This window comes from Piliocolobus tephrosceles, chromosome 9, assembly GCF_002776525.5.
Source record: "Piliocolobus tephrosceles isolate RC106 chromosome 9, ASM277652v3, whole genome shotgun sequence".
Lineage (NCBI taxonomy): Eukaryota > Metazoa > Chordata > Mammalia > Primates > Cercopithecidae > Piliocolobus > Piliocolobus tephrosceles.
In genome coordinates this window covers 38,348,341-38,372,474 of record NC_045442.1, presented here as the reverse complement: position 1 = coordinate 38,372,474, position 24,134 = coordinate 38,348,341, and the positions used below count along the sequence as shown (strand labels likewise).

Below are 24,134 nucleotides of genomic sequence, written 5' to 3'. Positions count from 1 at the left end.
GCCTCAAAATCCTGGGCTCGGGGGTCCCCCTGCCCTGACCTTCTGAGTAGCTGGGATTACAGATGTGGCATCAAGTTCTAAAGAATGCAAAAAAAGACCAGGGTAGGGTGTACAGTAGTTACAGAAGACACAGTCAGAGAAAAAACAGAACTCTGAAAAAGAGAATGAGGCGGAGCAAAAAAATAAGTTAAAGGAGAAAGTTTGGGAGAACCACAGGGTTAGAAGAAGACTCACCGTCTTCATCTGCTATCGAACTCCTGGGCTGTGAAGGTGGAAAGGGAGTAACTGCTACTAACTATCCCGCAGGCCAGTCAATGGCTTTTGCACTTGCTAGGCGGAGCTCTCCTGGGAAGCTCTTGTTAGGAGAGCAACTCAGCCCCTCCCCTGGGCAGTACTGGCTGGAGTCCGGGGCAGGAGGCACAGATCCTGGCCAAGCATCTTCACAATAGAATTATTTGCTTGAAATCAAGCAAAACAAAGCTATTCTTACAAATTCTGTAAGGCCAGTAGAGAATTATTTTAACTCAACTACAGCTGTGCCTAAGAAGATGAGCATCTTTTAATCATTGCCTTAGTGCAATCTCTTCTAGGAATGAGGAAGAAGCACTGAGACAGACCATTTTGACACCACAACCTGGGGATGCCTAGAGGTGGTGTCTTGAGGGACATCACTGAGAGGCGGCAGTGGCCACCACCAGCCTGAAGTGGTAGAAGAGGCATCCGAAAGCACGGGAAAAAAGCTGGTCTCTGGGGCTTCACCTGGACTCACCTTCTTGCTGACATGGTCCAGCGGGTCCTCACAGGCCATGGAAAGTCAGGAGAGGCCACGGACCATGAAGTAACATACCAGTTATTTGGTTTTGCTGCAAATTCTGAGCCATTATTTGAAAATATTTTCCCTCTTCTTGACATCAAATGTGCCAAGTGAGCCAACATCATTTGGGCACGTTCAGAGTAGGGGGTGCTAATTCTTTAAAATCTGCATTCTCCATTCTCATCCTATATCCATATTCCCAAAATTGCATCTGGCCAATTTTCTTCACCTGTTTTTGGGGGCTGGGAAAGACTAGTATTTCCCCATCCCAGTGGTTCTCAATCCTGTCTGTCAATCACTTGGGGAGTTTTCCTAACTATATATTCTTTCTTTCTTTCTTTCTTTCTTTTTTTTTTGAGACAGAGACTCACTCTGTTGCCCATGGTGGAGTGCAGTGGTGCAATCTTGGCTCACTGCAACCTCTGCATCCCAGATTCAAGTGATTCTCTTGCCTCAGTCTCCCAAGTAGCTGGGATTACAGGTGCCTGCCACCATACCCACTGGCTAATTTTTTTTTTTTTTTTGTATTTTTAGTAAAGACAGGGTTTCACTATGTTGGCCAGACTGGTCTCGAACTCCTGACCTCAGGTGATCCGCCCACCTCGGCCTCCCAAAGTGCTGAGATTACAGGCGTGAGCCACTGTGCCTGGTCCCTATTTATAAATTCCCAGGCACCATCTGGGAGGTACTGGCTTAGCAGACTGAGGCAGGACTGACTCAGGGGAAGCTGAATGCCTGGAGTCGGGTACCAGAGAGCCTCTGGGCAAGAAGAGGACAACCAAGAACACAGAGTTAGGAGGGGGAAAGGAATCCGCAGGGCAGTATAGTAGCGTGAGTAAAAGCCTATATTTATGGAGCCCCAAACACCTAGGTTTGAATCCTGGTTCTGCTACTTACTGTGTAATCTTGCATATATTACTGAATCTCTCTGAGCCTAATACTCCTCATTGATAAAATGAAGAGTTACTTCATGGGGCTGCTGGGAGAATGAAAATGAGATAACAATAGTGATATATTCAGCAGAGAACCTTGTATGTGGCAAGGGCTCAATTAATGACAGCCACATAGTCACTGAGGTGGTGGTGATGTCATTATAAGACTATTATTATTAACAGGATTACCACTCTGGGCTGCTGAGATGTTGGCCACCACACTGCTGTTCCTTAAAGCAGCAGGGGAGAAGGTGGGGGGCTGCATTTCTGAAGCTGTTTCTGCACAGTTTGCCCCTCTGCCTTCTGCTAACATCTCTTCCATCCCACAGACAACAGTCTCCAAGATTACAAAATGGCTAAAAGTGACTGCCCCTTCTTGGAATTTACAAAGTTTTCTTTTTTAAAAAAGAACAGTTTAACCCTCATTGACTGAGACATGATAACTCTATTTATAGGCTAAAAGTCTGGCCAGAAGTTTGCGTTTTCACTGTAGCTGGGGGAAAAAAGAAGGTTGCTAAGCCAGCATAAACAAACTTTCACACAGTCGCTTACTATTGAGGAGAATCAGCTTCGAGATCTTCAGAAATGTCTGTTTTATACCGTATAAACAACTAGAATTTAGACAGGGAAGGCAGCCTTTAGGCTAGGCTTTGATAGGTCTATCATAAATAATTCTAGTTCCAAATTCTGAATTAAAACCAAACAAAAAAAAAAACCCAGCGGTAAAAACAAACTTCTCCCCAGGAGAGAGACTCTGGAATGATGGCTCAGATTTCTCAGTAACGTGGTTTCTTAATACATATTAACATCTACAGGTAGAGCCTCCACTCGGTGCCAATCTGTCTTGAATGCCTTTCTTTGAAAGGCACACATCTTTCCTATGTTAAGAAGGATGTGCACAGAGCGCAGGGCCACCTACTGGGCAGCACGGGGCTGGAGCAGCACCACGGACAGGGCTGATGAGGCCCTGCCGGAGCTCACAGACAACATGAAAACAACAAATCAAGGATTAAGAAATCCAGAGACTCTCTTGAAATGGTTTAAAAACAAAAAACAAACAAACAAAAAAAAACCCTCAAAACCAAAATCCTGTGATTATTTAAAATGATCTAGCTCAAATGTTTCCTTCACTTGTAAGAAGCCTTGATCTAATTGAACACATCAGTGATCTATGCCTGGATATGTCATCTAGGCAGGAGTGGGGGCGTGAGATGGAATTTACCCTATTTTTAAAAGATCTCCAGGGAGGATGTCTTTTTAGAAACTTGTGTTAAAGTCTAATCATCTTTGCTATTAATTTTTTAATGTCCAATCTAATTTTTTCCTTTTTATTTTTTAAGACTATTTCTTCCTTTCGGTCTCTGAAAATTAAAAAGTAGTAAGGTTTGCTTCTAAATTATATGTGACAAGTTATCATGACATCCCTTACTGTTTATGCCTCTATGCAAAAGAAATCCAGTTCCTTCATATGCTGGACTCGATGCATGCCAAAAATCAGACATGATCGTCAGCAGCGGTTGCTAGGTGTGGTGGCTGATGACACGGGAGCTCTGGCTGCATGAAACCTTGTCTTTGGACCAACAGCCAAGCTGACTGTGGAAGCTGTGGGTGCTGCCTGTGGCAGGCCTAAGGCAGTCTTCCAGTCTGATGGGAGCCACTGTTCCCCTCCACAGGACTTCTTCAAGTGGGCCTTCCTTTGCCTGTGTCCGTGGGATACTGTGCCTTCTGCATGCTCTGTGCTTTTTGCCTTAAACGAAACTCTTATCTTACGAGTTTGGCTAGGTTCACAAGTCCAAATGAAGCACAAACCAAAAATTGCAACTAGTCAAAATTATTCTGAAAAGAACTCCCTAACTCAACTCAGTCAGTTGTTTTTTCACCAATGCTTGTGTGCTTGTGTGTGGTAATCAGTACCATGAGACAGAAAGACTAGGCTCTCTACACCAAATAGACTCTTCTTGACCTTGAGGAAATCACTGATCAGAATTAAATTATCAGCTTTTAGCTCTGCAAGTCTGGGTTTATTTGGTAGACCTTTCTTTTCATTCAAAATAGGCCCCAGGCATGAAATGGTTGGGAACTAATTGCTGGGGCATATGAGAGACCAAAAATGGACTATGGTATTTTAACTGTATCCAACACATCCCAGTGTGTCATCTCATATATGACTGATCAATAAGAGTTTGGTGAATGATCAAATAAATAATTTTATCAATGATGAGAAGGGCTGAGAGGGATGGTCTGCTGAGCTGATGAGAGCAGAGAAGTATCAAGATTGTGGCACCAGCATTCATCCCTAAGAACGAACTCTGGCTCCACAGTCCAAAGCCTTCACTCATCAGTGTTTCCAGGTATTACTGAGGACCCACTGTGTGCCGGCAAGGTTTTCTGTGGCATTCTGGACACATGCTGTCACAACTGCCCCCACACTGGACACAGTAAGCTGAAGTGGCCTTGCTGAACTCTCTGCCAGATGGGAACTTCTGAGGACAGGGTACCTGTCCTATTCATGGCATGACTTCCAACGACAGTGCCTGGCACACAGCAAGTGTTCAATACTACTTGAATGAATGAAGTTCAGAACATTCAACGTCTCATCCTAGAACAGTATTTAACAAAACTTCCTCCTCCATACCATATCTATTCATCCTCTTCTGGGTTACTCATCCAAGGATCAGATAATCCCTGCTATTAGGATAATTCTTAAGATGTAGCCCCTAACTCATATTTTAGAAACTTCCTTGACACTTAGACTTTTTGCCCCCAAAATAATATTTCTTAGACACAAATGTGGCTGTCTTCTCCATCAGGTACAAATTCCCATCCAGCTCTTTCATAAAATGTTTTCCAGCTTAGCTAAAACCCTTATTTTCAAGAAATGTCATCTCCCACTATGACTGAATCCTATACCTGGATACCTCGTTAGGAATTCCCTACCAAAGAGACATACCCTGAGGACCCATGAAAAGAGGGCCCCAGCAATGAGTTAGCTGCAGGCATGAGAACTGGGTAATTTTCCTTTTGACGGTCGCCGATCTACCTCCTGCCCACCCACTATAATGACTCAGCTTCCCTGAGTCACTGCTCAACCACCAGCATCAGGTGACCACCTCAGGTACAAAGCCTTGGGTAGTTGGGTAAAGGCAGCTTTTACCAGAGCCCCACATGTTCAAAGCATTATAACTAAGCTAACACTGGCTACCCTGTTAATCATGTAAACCCTAGGGGAATAGGACTAAAATACCATCTGGATAGACACCGGTGATACAGTCAGCAAGGAGTGAGACAACACCACAAAACACAAGGTTAGAGGGAAGCAAATGACTGAGAAGCAGCCCTTAGCCACCAGAAAAAACCCCAAGGTAAAAAAGAAAGTAGCAGCACCAGTACAAAGAGAGGCACACAATTTTCCTTTAATTACCTTCAGACTTAGGACTAGGAGTAGATGCAGGAAACTGGTAGGTGGGAGTGTAAGGATTGTCCTCTGTAGCAGAGAAAAGCAGTGGATTTTGAAACTATCCACCAGGAAGTAGAGGAAGTGACAAATCCCAATTGACTCTTTTGAATGACTGATTACCTATTTTAGTGTTATTAAAGCACACGGGCATCACACTTAAAAATAGATTAATGAATTAGGAAGGATTTAGTTATTTTAACATAGCACATCATGCAAATGAGTGAAATAAAATTTTCACCAGCCAAAAACGACTATGAAAACAAAATCTAAAAGCCCAAATCTTATGCCTACAATGGAACTATAAGAATTAATTTAAAGCTCGGACAACAGATATGCTGTCTAAGTTTATGGTACCTTCAGAAGTTTGCTGGATTTCAGGAAGTTCAGGGAATTTGTACGTAGGGAAATAAGGGTTTTCTTCAGGAGTGTCTAGGCAGAGGAGCAGGTTTGGGAGAGAGAATAGAGGAAGATACAAATGGAGAGAATAAACGAGTGGGAATCCACATACAAGTTAGGCTCCTTGAATTCTGGAACATACTAAGCTTCACTAGTGATATGAAAGAAATTCGAACTGCTTTTAAAAATCCAGTCCTTTTGCCTGAATTACCGAGACACATTGAAAGAGACAATACCATTACCCTTCTTAGACAAAGAATTCCCATGAACAGGCTCCAATGGGCAAGAAACATTTAACATAAAGCTTCAGGTTCTTACTTTTGATAGGCAAGAAATATTAAGTATGATAATAAATAGTACGTAATAAACATGCTATCCTAAAATGTTTTTTTAAATCAAAGCTTGTGTTGTGGACATTCGGCAAACAAGTAGATCATTAATTTTTCAAATACCTCTGCCTACCATTAAGGCAGGTAGTTTTGTTTAGCACCTATAATTTAGATTGAGAACTATAACATGAGAAGACCAAAGCTGCCTGTGGGGCAAAATTACATATTTTGCACATTTACATGCATTTATATCTCTGCAATTAGGCTTCCAAAGCAGGGTCTAAAGGTGAGAGAGTCACAGATTGCAAGAGGAAATGGGCAGTGACTTCAGGAAGTGATGAGTGGAGATGACCCCATCTGATCACAGAAATCCAAGCATTTAGTTTCACCACTGTGACCACACTCATCCACCCAGCCACAGTGGATTTACTCTTGACTTGGAAATGCTAAACGCCTCAATATTTGGAGCACTTCAATATTGAGAAATAGTTTGAACAGGGGCACACCCAGGTTCACTTTGAACCCAGAGGGAGTTAATTAACAGTGATGCCAGCTGGCATTTGCAGCTCATCAGACAGATTGGGCTTAGGTGGGAACACTGACCAGAACACTTTCTCTTTGCCTTCATGTGTCATCCACGCCAGGCAGCCAGACTGGATTTGGGTAAGGGGAAGGGCAGGATGCTCTGCCTGTGGGAGGAGTGGTACCCTTCCCATGGTGCAGGTACATCCCGCCTATCAGCTGACTGGTGGCACAGGCAGCAACGGGAGCCAGTAGGGTCATGTCCTGCCCAAGCACTGGCCTGCGATTCTCCATGCTGGGTCACCTGCTGATCGCCCAGCCGGCATCTGATTTGGAAGCGCTGCTCTTTCAGATTGAGCAGGCTCTGGTGTGTCAGCTCCTGACTGACTCTCAGGGCTACCTGCCAAGGGCTGGCTCTCAGCTGGGGAAGATTGTTGTTCATATTAACACAGCCTGAGAGGCGTACTATAAATTCTACTTCACAAGGCCAAATGTGTTCCCCTTTAGACCCTGTGACATCCTCTGGAGGAAGGGAAGCAGAACAAACACAGAAAGGTACATGATTGGTCCAAGGTTACCTGAGTGCTTGGGGGACTCAATCTAGGTGAGAACATTTTTTTTTTTTTTTTTTTTGAGACAGTTTCACTCTTGTTGCCTAGGCTGGAGTGCAATGACGCGATCTTGGCTCACTGCAACCTCCACCTCCTGGGTTCAAGTGATTCTCCTGCCTCAGTCTCCAAGTAGCTGGGATTACAGGCATGCGCCACCACGCCTAGCTAATTTTGTATTTTCAGTAGAGATAGGGTTTCTCCATGTTGGTCAGACTGGTCTCAAACTCCCAACCTCAGGTGATCCACCCGCCTCAGCCTCCCAAAGTGCTGGGATTACAGGCTTGAGCCACCGCGCCCAGCCCGAGAACAGCGTTCTTAATTCCCAGTTTCATGCGTTCTCAACTCACTCTGCCCACAAGGCAGTCATGGGCTGACACAGGGAGATGTACCTAAAGCTGGAAGCAGGTGGGAGATGGAGCTGCTCACATCCCAGGCAAACAGATGCTGGAGCACAGGCACAGTGCTGGGCTCAGCCTGCTGCATTCCACATCTGGGAGGGAGGATTTGAGAGCAGATCTCAAATTCCAACTCTGAGGCAGGCACACAAGTGCTTTCTCCCTATGCTCTGAAGGTACATGGCTGGGCTCAGGCAGACCAGTACCTAATGAGGTCCAACTGCAGGACCCAGTCTTCTGGCATCCTAGCAAAGTGAGTTCAGGCCCACAAAACAGTGTATTGCCACATAGCACAGCACAGCTTCTACAAATGAAAATCAGTACCTCTGTTTAGTTTGTGGATCTGTTTAAACATAGTCTTGTACCAGTCTTTTGATCTCTCAGTGTTCTGTAGAAAAATAAAGGCAAAGAGAAAAATTAAATGAATATCTTGACACATTTCAGACCTCCTATGATTTCAAAATCAAAATGGAAAGTAATGATATCTGAATTTAAAACTCAGCCACATTTACCTTTTTTAAAAAGGCAAAACTTTTTAGAAAGAGAAAACCAAGGGTCCCAAACCTCAGTCTACAGAGTAATATTTGGCTGAAAGGATACAGAGTTTGAAAACAGTGGATGACGATACACTTGAAAGGTATCCATTTTTAAATATTTTAAATTTTATTTTTAGAGAGAATCCCTCTGTACATAGACTGTGCCAAACTGAAGGAAAGTCTCCTAGAAATATAAGAGACAAAGGATATTTGCTCACCATGCTGTGCCACCACCCATTCTAGATTATTCAATAGCAACGTATCCAAGTCACCTTGCATAGGGCCAGATTTAGAATGCATACATTAAAACATAACTCATTACGGCATCCACTGCCAGAGTTTTCACCCTAACCACAAAGTTGGAATGGCTGGATTTTTTTTTTTTTTTTTTTTTTTAAGATAAAAAGAAAACAAGGAAGGTGACAGATAGGTGGCTAGATATTTTCACTCCCACTTTACAGAAGAGAAAATGAGATACAGAATGACAAAGCAAACTGCCCAAAGTCACAGAGCTGATGAGAAGGTGAGTGGAAGGGCCATCCAACACGATGGTTAGGGGGGGTAAGGGTTTGGGAGTCAGACAGACCATTCTGTCACCCACAAGCTGTGCAATCTTGGATGAGTAACAAATCCCTCTGAGTCCCTGTTTCCTCATCTATAAGATGGAAATGATATTAGTATCCATTACTCACTCGGGTGAGTGATGCTTAAATGAGATAATGTACTCAGCAAATGGTAGTTGTGATTTCTCTTAGGAATAACTCTCCTTCTATGTTACTGCTTAGGACCAGAGAAGAGTTATTTTGAGGCTTAGCCCACTGTGGTTTCTATTGGCCTCCTCCAAAAGGACACATTTGTTAAATGGAATTCACAGTGGAACATATTGCAGGCAATGGTCTGATAGACACACGGAAAAGAACGGAATTCACCCGAATCCAGTTCCAAAAGTTGCCCAGCTTTATGTTAAATGTTTCCTGTCCATTGGAGCCTGTTCCCTGGAATTCCTTAGGGCCTGCAGGACTGGTAGGCCTGTGTTGCCGGGGAGAGCTGGGTCAGGGATGCCACGAGACCTACTCTGTCCTGGAGGCATGGCTGGTGGAATCCATTCTGAGGTTCCCTTAGTGTTCCATACTCACTAGGGATGACACGTGATCTCCCATCCAGGGAGATCTTCTTCCTGAACCTGTCAATAGGGACCTTGGGCCTCCCACTCTCCCCAGGATTGTCTAACCTTAGACCAGGAATTTCTCAACATGCTTCACACAGAACAATAATGAAGGAAGACTGTCCTTAACATTGTCCCTAGAACACTCCATACTCAAAGCCTCTGAAAAGTTCTATAGCAGAGAAATCTCTCTGACTTGGTCCCACTCAGCTTTTCCTCACATTTACTTGACCACAAAATGCTTTATTCATAGGACTTATAACATCCAACACCCACTTTGGGAAAAGCTGTTGTACACCAAGTCTGGAGCACAGCTCCTGGGCTCTGGCACTCATGGGGCTTATAGAGATGATGGTGTGATGGGGTTCACATGTACTCAGGGTGTACACTTGTCACAGCTTAAGATGAAGCCTAAGAAGGACCTCTAAGTGTACCCGGAGTGGGATGCCCACTTCATCCATGGAAACATCGCTTAGGTCCTGAGCGCTCTTCACCACCCGCCTACTGTCATCCTTTGTTCTTTTTTCAGCAGCCCTGCCAGGTGAGGTGGGTTTTTCCTGGGTTGGTGCTGAGTCCTGCTCTCCCACTCTTCTTTCTGAGACAGGATCTGGAAATGAAAAGCAATTGTTAGCTGAAGCTCTTTTGGTAGTGGCAAAGCAAAACACTCCTGAACAGGCTAGCTGGGGGGAAGTGTATCTGCTAATTCTCAACTGGAATTGGTTCTGCTTAGAGCAGGGGTCAGCAAACTTTGGCCCATGGGCTGGTTTTACTGGAACATAACCATGCCGATTCCCTTACATATTATTTATGGATGCTTTTGCACTACTATGGCTGAGCTGAGTAGCTGTGACAGAAACCATATGGCCTGCAAAGTCTAAAATATTTATTATCTGGTCCTTAAAAAAAAAGAAAAGGCTTGCCAACAGTGTGATCAGAGCTTTGCAGAGAGGTACGCACATCGTGCTCTGGTCAACTGAGTAGTTCTGACTGTTCTAGAAATTCAGGAACAGGTAGAATCGCAGGAGGGGGCTAAACATTACTTGAAAGTTTTTGATTTCTCTTGATGAAGTCACTTAACTTTGCTGTGCCTCAGTTTTCTCATCCAAAAACAGGGATAATACTTCTATTAGCAAGCTCACAGCAATGTGGTCAGAGGAGTTATCAGGGTAACTTATGCCAAAGTGTTCAGGAAGCTGTACATTTCTAAGTGTACATTATAGATTATTTTTGTTCAAGATTGGAAGTTATAGACCACTAATAAAGATACCAGATATGATCTACAGATTATAAAATTACTTAATAGAATCTGGCTTCCAAGCTATGACATTTATTTATTGGGCAGACATTGCACTCTGCCTTGTGGACATGAAGGTGAACATTCCAGAATCTTAGCCTCAGGGAGCTTACAGTCTAGTGGGCAGAAAATTAAGTGAGCCAGCAATGAGAATGCAAGGGTGACAAGGCCTGACTCTCAGAAGAGAAGCCAACCGACCCACAGGAAATGAAGGGTGCTCCACAGGAACAGCTTAAATAAATGCTTGAGGGCCTCTGGACTACTGGGCTAATTATGTGCCAAGCAATGCACTAAACTCTTCATATACATTCTCTCATTTTATCCTCCCAAAGATCTATGAGGAAGAAACTGTTATCACTTCTTTTTTTTTTAATAATTGAAGGATCAATACACAGAGAAGTTAAAGTACCCTGCCTGGGGCCACATAACCAGCTCGTGGCCAAGCTGTAATGTGGCCTAATGTCCACCTGACTCTAGCAGTCCTCTCTGAACCACATCCTGTCTTGCCTCCTTCAAAGATGGTACCAAGGTTTCAAGTCTAGGAGCCTGGCCTAATTCAAGGAGAAGTTAGAATTGGGTTGGGAAAGGAAGGGAGAAATGGCTGCTTCCCTTTGGACCATGGTAACTCTGAGAAGACAGCAAGATACTCAAGTAGGAATGCCCTAGAGACCCCTGGAGGAAATATGGAGGGGCCCAGGTGAGACACCCTGACAGGAGTACAACTTTGGAGGCATCAGCCCAAAAGTGATGGCTGACGCCAGGGAGATGGCAGAGCTCAGCGGGGCACAGAAGCAAGGGCAGAGTGAAGCACTAAAGTCATGCATGGAAGGACACCACAGTTATAGCTGCAAGGCAAAAGAATCCCCAAAGGGATGCAAAGTCATCCGAGGGACAGGAGATGAACCAGGAAAGTACACAAGGTACCAGCGAACCAGGAAAGACAGAACTCCAAGAAGTGGGTGGTTAAATGTCTAAAAAAAAAAAAAAAAACCCCAGAAATTGAAGCAGAGGAGGAGGCGGCATTAGATTAGGCAAGAGAGAAGTCACAGGAACACTCTGAGGGAGCAACTTCAGGAGGGCAGTGGGGGTGGGTGCCAGATTGCAGGGAAAGGGTTGAAGGTATGAGCAGGAAGTTGGGGGAGTGAGTGGGGAGTTCAGCACAGAGGAAGGAGTGTGCTAGATGGTAATTCAAGAGTTCAAAAGATTAGGGGCAAAAAGGTTTAAGCCGGCTGGGTGCCGTGGCTCATGCCTCTCAACACATTGGGAGGCTAAGGCAAGAGGATTCCTTGAACCTAGGAGTTCAAGACCAACCTGGGTAACATAGCGAGACCCCATCACTACAAAAAATTAACAAATTAGCCAGGCACATGCCTGTTGTTCCAGCTCTTGGAAGGCTGAGTCGGGAGGAACTCCTGAGCCTGGGAGTTTGAAGCTGCAGTAAGCCATGATCATGCCACTACACTTCAGCCTCAGCAATAAAGCAAGACTCTGTCTCAAAAATAAATAATAATAAAAAAGTTTAGGCCAAGAGAGCCTAAAATCCTATCAGTGAGAGTGAGGCCCATGAGGTAGGGATGAAGGGCATCAAGATGTGCTGTGGCAATTAGTAAGTGCTCAGTTAAAACCTGCTTATTGATTGACTGCGGACAGGTTCTAGTCTTTGAAAAAGGAAAAGGTGCAGACTGCTGACTGGGGGGACTACCCTTGGGTGAAAAGGAAGAACATGAGGACACATGCAAAGTTGTGAGAAAGTCAGAGATGTCTGTGAGTGGAGGAGACGCTGGAGAAGTGGGGGAAACAATGACTTCAGCATGCTAAGGTTTTACAACTTTCAGTCTCCTCCATGGGGAGACTGCCTACAGCCAGTTGATTTCTAAGCTTAGTAAGTGCTTCAGAAAGCCTGATCCCTGGCATTATCACCGTCAATGTCAAATGATGTTAAGACCAGATTGGCTTTATGGAATGAATTCTCATGCTCCCAGAAAATTCCAACGTGAGGCCAAGGATTTGGCAGGAAGCCTGGAAGTGTAGAGGGATTTCAAGTCACCCAAGTCTACCCTTAATATGGCTCTGCTGAGCATTCTCCTCCCACCTGGAAGGGCCTTCTGTTGAACGTGAGCAGAAAAGAGGCTGAGTTCAAGCTCAGTCTTACATGGTGATTTAAGATCATGGTGAGGATCACAGACATGCCATTCTCAGGGTCAGGGCAGGTGGCTCTAACAACAATCACACTTGAGTGCAAAAAATCAGGCTGATAGTTCATGGATTTCTCCTAAAGCTGTCAGAGTCCTTTTGATCTACAAAATTTAGCCCTGAATTGTTTTACTTGAGAAGCTTGTGGTCATGTGACTCATCATTGAGTGGATTTCAATATACAGAGAGTCCCTGAAGAAAAAGTGTCACTTTATATCATGAAAACCCAAAGTGACACTTAACTGTACCATGCAGGTGACAGGATCAGGCATTGCCATCCACATTACAATGAGAGCTTGCTGTTTTCTCAGCAGGAAAATGCCGATCCTTCACATGATATCCTGGGGGCATTTCCTTCTAGTCTTTTTATTTTCTAATTACACAGGGCCTTGTTCTCTTACCCGGGCTGAAGTGCAGTGACATGATCACGGCTCACTGCACCCTCGACCTCCCTGAGCTCCGGTGATCCTCCCACCTTTGCCTCCCAAGTAGCTGGGACTACAGGTGTGCACCACCACATCTGGCTAGTATTTTGTGTTTTTTTGTGGAGATGAGGTTTTGCCATATTGCCCAGGCTGGTCTCAAACTCCTGGGCTCAAAGAATCTGCCCATCTCTGCCTCCTAACTGCCCGGCTCTGCCTCCAGAAGCGTTGGGATTACACGTATGAGTCACTGCGCCTGGCCCCAGCTAATTTTTTTGCATTTCTTTTTTTTTTTTTTATAGAGACGAGGTTTCACCATGTTGCCCAGGCTGGTCTCAAACTCCTGAGCTCAGGCAATCTGCCCACCTTGGCCTCTCAAAATGTTGGGATTACAGGTGTGAGGCACTGCAAATCTAGCCTCCTTCTAGTTTTATACTGTGCTTTAAAAAGGAAGGTTCTGGGCCACTAAATAAATGACAATACTGACAACCTCAGATGGGGCCTCTGTTTGTAGGAGGTGGGATAGCCTCCCTTTTCTTCACACTGAGAGCTGATGACTGAAGATTATAGCAATGCTCACACTTCTCTGCAGAAGAATCATGGCCTCTCTACACCCTACGCCAGCCTCTCTCTCCTAGCCCTTATCTTATTATCCCATCTGTCTCCCCGTGGGGACCGAGAGGTACCTGAGAACACCATGTAGGCTTCATTCCCAGATGACTCTCCCTGAACATCAAGCCCCATGGAGGCTCAACAAAAACCTGCTAGAGAGAGGGAGGCTGGCAGCCCTGGAGTCCCATCCCCACAGGTGACGGCTAAGCCTTACTTGCTGTAAGAGAGCAGAGAGTGCCAACCCAGCCAGCCCTCTGTCTTTCAGGAGCTCCTGAACACAGCAGTACTACTTCTTTTAAAGCATAAACTAATATTTAGTGAGCACCTACTTTAGACCCCACTCTTTCAAATGTCATCAGTGGATCTGTCCCAAAACTCAGGAAAAGCGATAGCCTCAGGCTTGTTTTAGAGCCAAGGAGTAAGCCTGAGCTACCAGCACAGTGGAATCACCCTGGCTTTTTTTTGTTTTGTTTTGAGACAGAGTCTCACTCTGTCACCAGGCTGGGGTGCAGTGGCGCGATCTCAGCTCAATGCAACCTCTGCCTCCTGGGTTCAAGCAATTCTCCTGCCTCAGCCTCCTGAGTAGCTGGGACTACAGGTGCCCACCACCACACCCGGCTAATTTTTGCATTTTTAGTAGAGACGGGTTTTCACCATGTTGGCCAGGATGGTCTCCATCTCTTGACCTCGTGATCCACCCGCCTCAGCCTCCCTAAGTGCTGGGATTACAGGCGTGAGCCCTGTCCGGCCCACCCTCGCATTTTTACATGTCTTTTCTCAATGCACAAAACATCCTCCCACTTCCTATCACAATAACACCTCCCCCAGGCTGGGCAAAGGATTGCCACCCTTGTTTCCCATATGAGGAAACTGGCTTAGAGGGATGAAGTCACTCACACAGAAACATAGCTCCAAGAAGAAGGAGCTAGGACTATAAACTCTGTATCTCCCAATGTGTGGCTGGAGGCCTTTTTCAGCTATTCTACCCTTCTTTCAAATTCCCACCAACAGGAAGGAGCCCACAGGAGCCACCTTTTCTTTTCCTTTTTTTTTTTTTTTTTTTTTTCAGAGCCACCACTCTTAGCAACCTTGGCTGGGACCAAGGAATGAAGTGGGCTGGAGAGTGGCAGCTGGAGGAGGGGCAGCCAAGGACACCTTGAGGTCAACCACAGACTGTCTTGGCCTCACAGCCAAGTCCTGATAAGGCTGAGAGGTGTGAGAACTCCATGTCCTCCCCATCCAGGCTGGCCACCAATCACAGAACAGCAGTGGCATGAAGTTGCACAGAAATCACGTAGCAGCTGTTCAGAAAACAGTGGCTTTTGTTATCCACCAATCAGGGATTCTTAACCCTGAAGTTCATGAGTGTGTGCAAATCCACAGAAATCATGTGCACATGTTTACACATGTGTGGCTTCTTTTTTTTTTTTTTTTTTTGAGAATCAATCTATTGCCTTCAGTAGTTTCTCTCAAAGAGTCCATTAACAAAGAAAAGTTACACCACACTATTAGCAGCTCAAGGGCAGCACAGTTCCCCAGTGTAGCCTCAGAGTCCGGGGCAGTGCAGGATACAAAGAAGGCCCTGAATACAAGGGTAAGTGAATCCACAGAGCGCCGCCTGGTAACAGGAATGCACGTCTATTAAGCCACGCATCTATTAAGCAGCAGCTCAGGGCTGAGCTGTTAATGAGCAGAATCTCATTTGATCGTCATACGACCTGGGAGGCACTGCCGCTTTCCTCACTTGATAGTAAGAAAATGGAAGCCCAGAGACATTAGATAACCTGCATGAGGCAGCACCAGACCCAGGATTCAAAGCAGAATGGCTACAGGAAGCCACAAGGAAATAGCTACACATTCCCCTTCCTGGGTTCCCTCCCCTCTCTGACATGGTCCCAATCCTCCACACTTTATCAGGGGTGAGCTAATTCTATTTGTATATGTCTGATTATATTTGCAGTCACTCCCCACCATCGACTCTTGCCACCTGCCACACTCAAGTATGGTCAGCACAGAGGGCAGCACTGGCATCACCAGGGAGCTGGGCAGAAATGCACATTCTCTTGGCCAGGCACAGTAGCTGGTGCCTGTAATCCCAGAACTTTAGGAGGCTGAGTGGGGAGGATTGCTTAAGGTCAGGATTTGAGACCAGCCTTGGCAACATACTGAGACTCCAGCTCTACTAAAAAAAAATATACTTTAAAAAAACTAGCTTGGCATGGTGGAGCACACCTGTAGTCCCAGCTACTCAGGAGGCTGAGGTAGGAGGATCACACGAGCCCAGGAGTTCAAGACTGCAGTAAGCTATGACTGTGCCACTGCACCCCAGCCTGGGTGACAGAGCAAGACCCTGTATCCACAAAAAAAAAAAAAAAAAAAAAGAAAGAAAGAAAAAAAAAGAAAAAGAAAAGGAAAGGAAAGAAAAAGAAATGCAAATTCTTACCCATACCCATTAAATCCAAATCTCTGGGGGATGGCCCAGGAATCTGAGTTTTGACAAGCTCTCCAGGAATTTCTGTATGCCAGCTCAAGTTCAAGAAGCAGTTTTCTCACACTGTCTTCTGGGCACTGCTGGTCTACAGGTTCTCACCTGGACCCACCACCCCACGGGCATCTACTGGCATTTGGGCTTGCCACCCAAAAAGGAGAGAACTTGCCCACATCTCCTAACCCCTGACTCCTCACATCCCAGAAGGGAGACAGAAGCAGAGGAAAGATGAGCTCTTCAGAGAGGCCTGCCATGAACACTGCATCTAAAGCTGGACTCCTGGTTCTTTTTAACCCAGAACATCCTGTTCTTACCCATCAAGGCTCTTATCACAGTTCCATGGGACATGTTTATTAGCGTGGCTCACTGGTCTGGTCTGTCCACCACCCTGCAAGCTCCAGGGAGGCAGGAACTATGCCTATTTTCATCATCTTGGTAGTCCAGCAACAAAGAGTCTCCCAAGACATCAGAGGACCTCGGAAGATATTGCTGATTGAACATCGGGCGGTGACCGGAAGACGATTTCAACAGGAATGGAGTTAACACATAAATAAATATTTCTTACCTACCTGAAAGGCTACTGAGTCGTTTTTGCTGTTCTGTGATAAAAGAACACACAGTGTAAGTAAGATTTATACAGCACATAGTAAGACCAAGAAGCCCTGGCATAACTCATTAGGATCTCAATCCTGAGTCCTCACTGTCCTCTGGACTTAGATGGTACAGTACGCATGCAGCCAGCTGACTGCTGGGGTATTAGTGTGGCTGCCATTTATGCCAGTGTGGTGTCTCCCAGCCCGCCCCGCTTCCAGATCTGCACCAGGATTCAGGGGACTGCCACAATTTTCTAGTTGTTTACATCTTATCTCAAGAGGATTCCATAATAGAAGGGAATCCACCCAACCCTCCAACTTCAAGTGAGCAAGACCTTATATGACCCCAGTCGTGGTACCTTTTGAGGGAAATGTAATTATAAACATAACCATGGCAGTGACTGTCTCCTGAGAGCTTGCTAAATGCCAGACGCTGTATTAGGGCTTTTACAAATAACACTTGTAAACTTTGCAACAACTCTAGTAGTTGGGTACGATTATTCTTTCCCATTGTACAGAGGAGGAAATGAAGGCCTAGCCTTAGTCACGACAGTAATCTGGCTTGTCCAGAGTATAAGAGAAGTCCTTAAAAAATCAGCAATGGCTGAGAAACTTCAGATAAGGGGCACAAATCGCCCAAGAGAACACTGAAAAGCAGCTGGATCTAGAACCTGGGTCCCTGACTCCTAGTCCACAGTTTATTCCAATTCTAGTCATCAAGACCTTGCTGGTCCTTGGCATTGAAGGGCTATTGGTTTCTCGCCATCCTGGGCACTCGCGTGGAAGGTAAGCCACTATCTCCTTTGCAGAGTCCTATGTGTACGTGCTATGAGATGACAGCACAAAAATGACCTTTACCTTCCACAGCTGCTAAATATAAAGCAGCCACATAGATAAAAATAGAACGCTTGCCAACCCGTGGGTACTGTCATCATTCCCCTTGGCTGCATTCCCACCCTCCTGCTACAATCAGTGTGAACCAGAAGTAAACAGCAGACAGCCCAGGAGCTCACAGCCTGGGAAGCGGTGCCTGGCCACCTCTGCCATGTGGATGAGGTTCGTACTGGCTGAATATGCAGAAGCCCAGTGCAGCTCTGGCCTCAGCTCTGCCAGCAACTTTCAGATGACAACGGCCAATCCACTGAATCTCTCAGCCTCAGTTTCCTTGTGTTATGTCAAAGGGCCCTATTGGTACTAAGGGGACCTATGGTTCCCACACACTATTCTGAAGGCTGCTGAGCTCCAGCTGGCAGAAGTGAATGTACTCCACCAAAAAGACCATGTTGCCAACACAGCAAAACCCCATTTCTACTAAAAAATATAAAAATTAGCCAGGCGTGGTGGCACACACCTGTAATCCCAGCTACTCCAGAGGCTGAGGCACAAGAATTACTTGAACCTGGGAGGCAGAGGTTGCAGTGAGCCAAGATCGTGCCACTGAACTCCAGCCTGGGTGACAGAGAAAGACCTTGTCTCAAAAAAATAAATAAATGAATGAATGAAAAAGACCACATTGGCCAGGCACGATGGCTCATGCCTGTAATCCCAGCAATTTGGGAGGCTGAGGCAGGCAGATCCCTTGAGCCCAGGGGTTCAGGACTAGCCTAGGCAACATGGTAAAACCCCATCTCTACAAAAAATATTTAAAAATTAGCCAGGTGTGGTGGCACACGCCTGTGGTCCCAGCTACTGGCATCGAGAGGCTGAGATGGGAGAATCATCTGAACCTGGGAGGTTGAGGATGCAGTGAGCCATGACTGCACCACTGCACTCTAGTCTCAATAACAGAGTGAGACTTTGTCTCAAAAAAAAAAAAAAAAAAAAAAAAGACTATGTTGTCTCCAGTTTTGAGGTGTGAAATGGCCTTTCTTTCATAGGATGACATGCAACACAGAAAACAGCAGCCACTTTCTAGTGGTGTTATTTTAAAGCATTAGAATGAAAAGCCCTAGGGCGATCCCTAGACTGCTTCATGTATCCATAAGTCTGGGAACCTCTGAGCTCTAGTCTCAGGGTGGTTTGTGGGCTGGTGGCACTGGCATGTCTAGCAAGCTCACTGAAAATGTAGAATCTCGTGTCCTCCACCCCAAATCTCTTGAGGTGGAACCTGCAGGTTAACAAGACTCTCAGGATCCGATGCACATAGACTGAGAAGCCCTAAGCAAGGGGACCCACGCACCTCTTTTCATCCTGACAGCTTTCCGATTCAAAGCCTCCCTCCCAGACAGATGGTAAGTGACTCGCCTTCAAACCCATGTGGTGTGAAAACTCAGGAAAGAGAGGGAAAGGGCTGTGTTGTTCACAACCATCAGTGCCCCTCTGTTTCCAGCAGGGGGAAGCTGGCCGGGAGAGACAGGATTATTGCCACACTATGCCCTGGGACAGTCTAGGCCAAAAAAAAAAGGGCGGGGAGGGAGGCATTTTTTAGGATGACAAAACTAGAATTCCAGAAGTGGAGTAAAGTTATTTCCTCGGGAGACTTTGCAATAGTTAAGAAATTATTTTTATGGGTACTGTTTATGAAGCAAAGCAGAGCTGCCAGGTTAGGCAAATTCCAAAGCAATGCCAAAAACACTTGACCTAAACCCTATTTATGATTAGTAATACGGGGCTGGGCCAGTGAGGCTCTTCTATTCTTCTCGACTCTTCCTGCCCTACCTGCTCAGTGAACATATGGTTTTGCTCTTTATGGAAATCTATCATTTAATTCCAAAAAATGAATGCCATTACTTGTATCCTTTTCTGAAGGATGTGTGTCTCAGGCTGCACAATTCTGATTTTTAAACCCAAGGGCAGGACTTGGACAAAAGAGAAAGGCAAGAACCAAAGGCATTTGGGTAAATAAAAAGTATCCATCTATTCAAGGAAGAAACAAAAAGGAACTACAGGCATTTCTGTGCCCAAAGATGTCTCACTAGGTGTCATCAGAGGGACTTGGCAGAAGCAGCTGACATTACACTTGGCATTTCCCAAAAACCAAGTTGCCTTGAGAATAAATCCCATTTTTAAAGAAACTGCCTGTCCTTCTGGGAACTAACTTAATTCTGTTTGACTGAATTTTTTTTTTTTTTTTTTAATACGAGTCACAAGGAAGTTCAGAGAAACAAAATTTCACTTTGTCCCGCATTACAGACACTTTCTGGGCAAGGAGAGCCACTGCCAGTAAGGGGCATGGCACCGCTGAAGGAGAATGGGCTCCTGCATGGTTCCGTGTGGGAGCTGGGGCCCTTTTTTTCTTTTCAAGAACCCAGATTCATGGGTGAAAATTAATACAGGAGCCATACATAGTGAAAAAAATAACAAAACTATTAAAACAACCTTAAGATTTTAGTGGAAAGATCTGAAGTGAAAGAAAATGTTTTATTCATCTGCTTTTCAAGTTAGAAGCAGGAAACAGAAAAACTCTATTTAGTATGGAAAACAATTAAAAATAGACTCCAGTCCCATTCTCATTCAAATTAATGCAGAGAGGAAGGAGGAGAGGGGAGGAGTGGAGGAAAACTATGAAGTCAGAGAGCACAGAGTCAAAAGGAAGATGTGAGCTCTGAACAAAATAATTAAACCTCCACTGTTATCGGAAATTCAGACTAACGAGCCCTTTCTACATGAGGAAACAGCTTGAAAACCTTACATTTCATGCTGCAAAGGACTTTTGTAAAGAGAAAATTTACTCCTGTATGGAATTCCAAAAAGGAAAGCTTGGGATTTAGAATCATCGTCTGGAATTTTAAAGCAGAAGAGTCAACATATACCCAAAGAACTTCCGCTTTACCCCACCTCAAAGCTTCTCTGCTTTTCAGAGAAGCAGAAAAAACAACCGGAAGCAGTGAGAGACACTACAGGAAACAAACGCGAAAACTCTAAGCAGGGCTGCCTAGAGCCACATAGTAGAGAGACAAACAGCCGGCAAGAATGAAGGCCAGTGAGTTGTCAAGAAAAATTCAATAGTCTCTGTTTTCAAGGCACAAAAACATGTTTTACATTCCACAAAATTTTCTACACGATATGTTTTCTTTTTTAAATTTGATACTAAAAATTCTGCTCTCTCTAAATTTCATCATGTCAAAAAACTAAATCATTTAAGATTCTACTTAAAAGAGGTATTATTGTACCTAGATTTTCGAAGCTAAATCTCTATTACCACCAAGAGACCACACTTTTTCCTTTCTTCTTTTTTTTGGTGTTACGATTTGAAGAAGACAACCATGAACAACCCAAGGAGTGGAACGAACCCAGCTTACTTATTCAGACACCTGACATCACCTCAAATCAGGGGCCTCTGTCTGTCTGCTGGGGTTTATTTTATGGGCCACGAGAGTGAGTAAACTGGGGCAAATGACCTTGGGAAACAATGGGATTTGTGAAAATTTCTGTGAAATAACAGAATTTTTGACCCAGACAGATATCATGGAAGAGCTATGTTGATTCCAGTGGGCTGGGAGTGGGGCACAAGCCTCTCTTACCTCGATTGTGCTGCAAGAGCACAATAGTCGGATTGACAATCGTTGTGGAGGGATAGGCGGATGAAGGCTTGCTAACTGGTGGAAAGGCTTGGGAATCAGTTCCAATAAGGGAAGAAGAAACTTCATTTAGTAGAGGACTGGAATCCTGAAACGAACAAACAAACAATGTAACTAACTGTAAATACAAAAATCTGGTGTTAATGTTTTTTAAAAAGAAGAAATTTAAAGCTTTACAATGATCTTAATTATAAAAAGAAATGCAATCAATGAGATACATCATATCATTAATTCCAGTTAGAAGGTTCAGCTGGAATGCTTATTCTCTTTGTTGGTATTAGTATGGGGCGGAGGAGAGAGGGAAGGTGAATGTTACTGCAAGTCTCAGCAACATCATTCATTAGGTCCACCTGCTAACAGTTGTGGGTCAATCCGGTTACTGAAAAAACAAATTCAAATCCAAGTAGAATAACATGCAAAAACCATGCAATTCCAAATGCGATCCAAGAACAAGAGCTGGTTTAATTGGGAAAAATCAGGGAAGTTTAGTACTCTGTACAGAGAAACGTAAGACAATGTGAGGACAAGAAGACATCAAACATCAAGTAAGAACAGGGAGGAGTTGAGCAACAGTTTTTTTCAGAAAGCTACCCTTAGCACCAGCATCACTGAGCAATTTTACTGATGTTTGCTTCTGAGATTTGGATATTATCCTATCCTACTGTGACATTTTTTCACTCTCATATTAAAGTGACAAAGATCCCTAAGACTTGTGAGAATCCCGACTTTATAAACCTGTGGTCTCTGCCAGAAATACCAATAAAATTATTAATACTAACATTATAAGCTGCATATTGGGGATAATGCCAGTCTTTTAAAACAAAATAAGACCCCAAAAGGTACTAGGGATATTTAGATAGTTTCCTTCACGATATCTACACATTTCTATTTTTGAGTTTATAACCCATAAATTGAGGATGCTTTTCTTAAAGGGCTTTAAGAACAAGATTTTGATAGTTACTTTTAAAGCAATAATTATCTTGAAGCAATAATCAGAGATCAACTCCTGTGAACGTACCCACAGGATGAGGGCCACCCCCTCATTCACACCTAGCCCAATGCCCTGCAGATAGCAGGTGCTAGTAAATGCCACGTGAATGACAGGCGGCATCTTTCAGCAATGGTGTGTCTGAGCAAATGTTTGTAGCAAGAAAACAAATGCTTATCAAAAGAGGATATAGGCATCAGCACCCAGGACAGCTCCTGACACACAGTAGGAACTTCACAACACTGCCTAGGTCAGTCTATCTCTTCTGACAGTTTGCTAAACAGCCGCCACTATTTAGTTATGAGGGGCAGCTCAATTTCATGAATAAAACCTTTTCTCAAGACTTGAGAAGCACAGTATGATTTTATACAAAAGTGCCTCACCTTGATTCCTCCATTTAGAAAGTGGAAAATAATTACACTTTCCCTAATTTATCTCCAAAGTGATATAATTATGATAAATGACATATCATTAAAAACTGCCTGAATGCATCCAAGAAACACAAAATATCAGGCATACAGCTCTTTAAAGTATAAATGCCTAATGCGATGTTTGGGTGGATCATATGAGCATTAAGCTCTTTACAAATTTTACTTTGTGTCTTATTTCTGGAACACCACAAAAACAGCTATTGACTAAAATAACTCAAATCAATTAACATGACTTTTATTCTTCCTTCTTTCTCTCAACTAGCTACAGATGGAGCAGGCATCAGCTCGCAGCTCAGACACCATCCACAGGGGTTCCTCCTCTGTCAAGAGGAATCCAAGTAGTTTCCTTTTTCACCTCTGTTCAGGGCCAAACCCGAAGCTATCAGGCCAACTGAGGTCCTTCTGGGATGTCTACAACAGGCTGATTAGTCAGGTTTGAGACATCGAGGACACTGTCCCAACTAATCTGTCCTGGTTGGCTTAGGTACACCTAAAACCAACTTGATATGAAAACCTAGGTCTACACAAATGATAAATTATAGGATACACAATTAAACTACTCACAATGGTCTATGAGGACACCAAACATAAGACTCACTTTACCCGCTACTCCAGGCAAACATAATCCATGTCAAAGGGAAGATGCCTGCACTCCTCAAAACAAGAGTGGCTTCTAAATTCTAAGTTCGGCTGAAGGTAGAGGGGAATAGATCAGGGGAAAATCTAGCATTTTTCTCCAATGGGGCTGAGCTGCAAAATTCAAAGCTAGAAGGATATCCAAGCCCATGGGCCACACTGGGCCTGGTGCTGACCTAACCACATTGCACAGCACTAGAGATTTCAGAACAGGCCGCAGCTCAGGACCTAACAGTTCCCAGCTTTGATGTGCTTGATGCCTCATTATAATTTATCTAATAAGCCAAATAAAAAGTTTCCTTCCTGCTTTCTGCATGACTGGCTTCAGCTTAGCAAGCCATTTGGAACAGTTTTGCAGGCATACATCTTTACACGAAGGGATGTCAGTAAACGCTTAGTTCCATCAGCCAATTGCATGAACCACTAGATGACTGTATCTCAAATTGTAGTATGTGGACCCCAGCATCTGAAAGCCCTGAGCACTTGATACCAAGAGAGATTCCCAGGCTCTTCTCCAGACCCACTCGGTCAGAAATTCTAGGAGTATAACCTGAGGGTGACGATTTAAACAAGACTCCCTGACCCTCAGATGATCCCACGTACACAAAGCTTGAGAAGTGACCTCCTACTCCAAAAATTCCTTTGGAACAAGGCCCTGACTCATGGTTGTGCCCAGAGTACTTAGCAGAATGCCTAGACCACAGTAGAAACTCAATGATGAATTGCTAACTAACCAGTTACTTGCTTTTGAGTGACCCTGGCCCTCATTTGCCAGGGCTAGTCCTCAGCAACATAGCTAA

The 24,134-nt window shown here is 44.4% G+C and overlaps 1 protein-coding gene across 2 annotated transcripts in view; it reads right to left on the bottom strand.

The window, feature by feature from the left end:
- Window positions 1–24,134, bottom strand: part of SORBS1 (sorbin and SH3 domain containing 1) — a 252,584-nt gene that overhangs the window by 80,051 nt on the left and 148,399 nt on the right. For both annotated transcript variants that reach the window (XM_023206238.1, XM_023206236.1), the window contains 4 exons: window positions 21,223–21,367; window positions 16,736–16,765; window positions 9,592–9,764; window positions 7,781–7,844 (listed from right to left, as the gene is read on the bottom strand). In XM_023206238.1, the coding sequence (XP_023062006.1) occupies window positions 7,781–7,844; window positions 9,592–9,764; window positions 16,736–16,765; window positions 21,223–21,367 (412 nt within the window). The remainder of the gene's footprint in view (window positions 1–7,780; window positions 7,845–9,591; window positions 9,765–16,735; window positions 16,766–21,222; window positions 21,368–24,134) is intronic.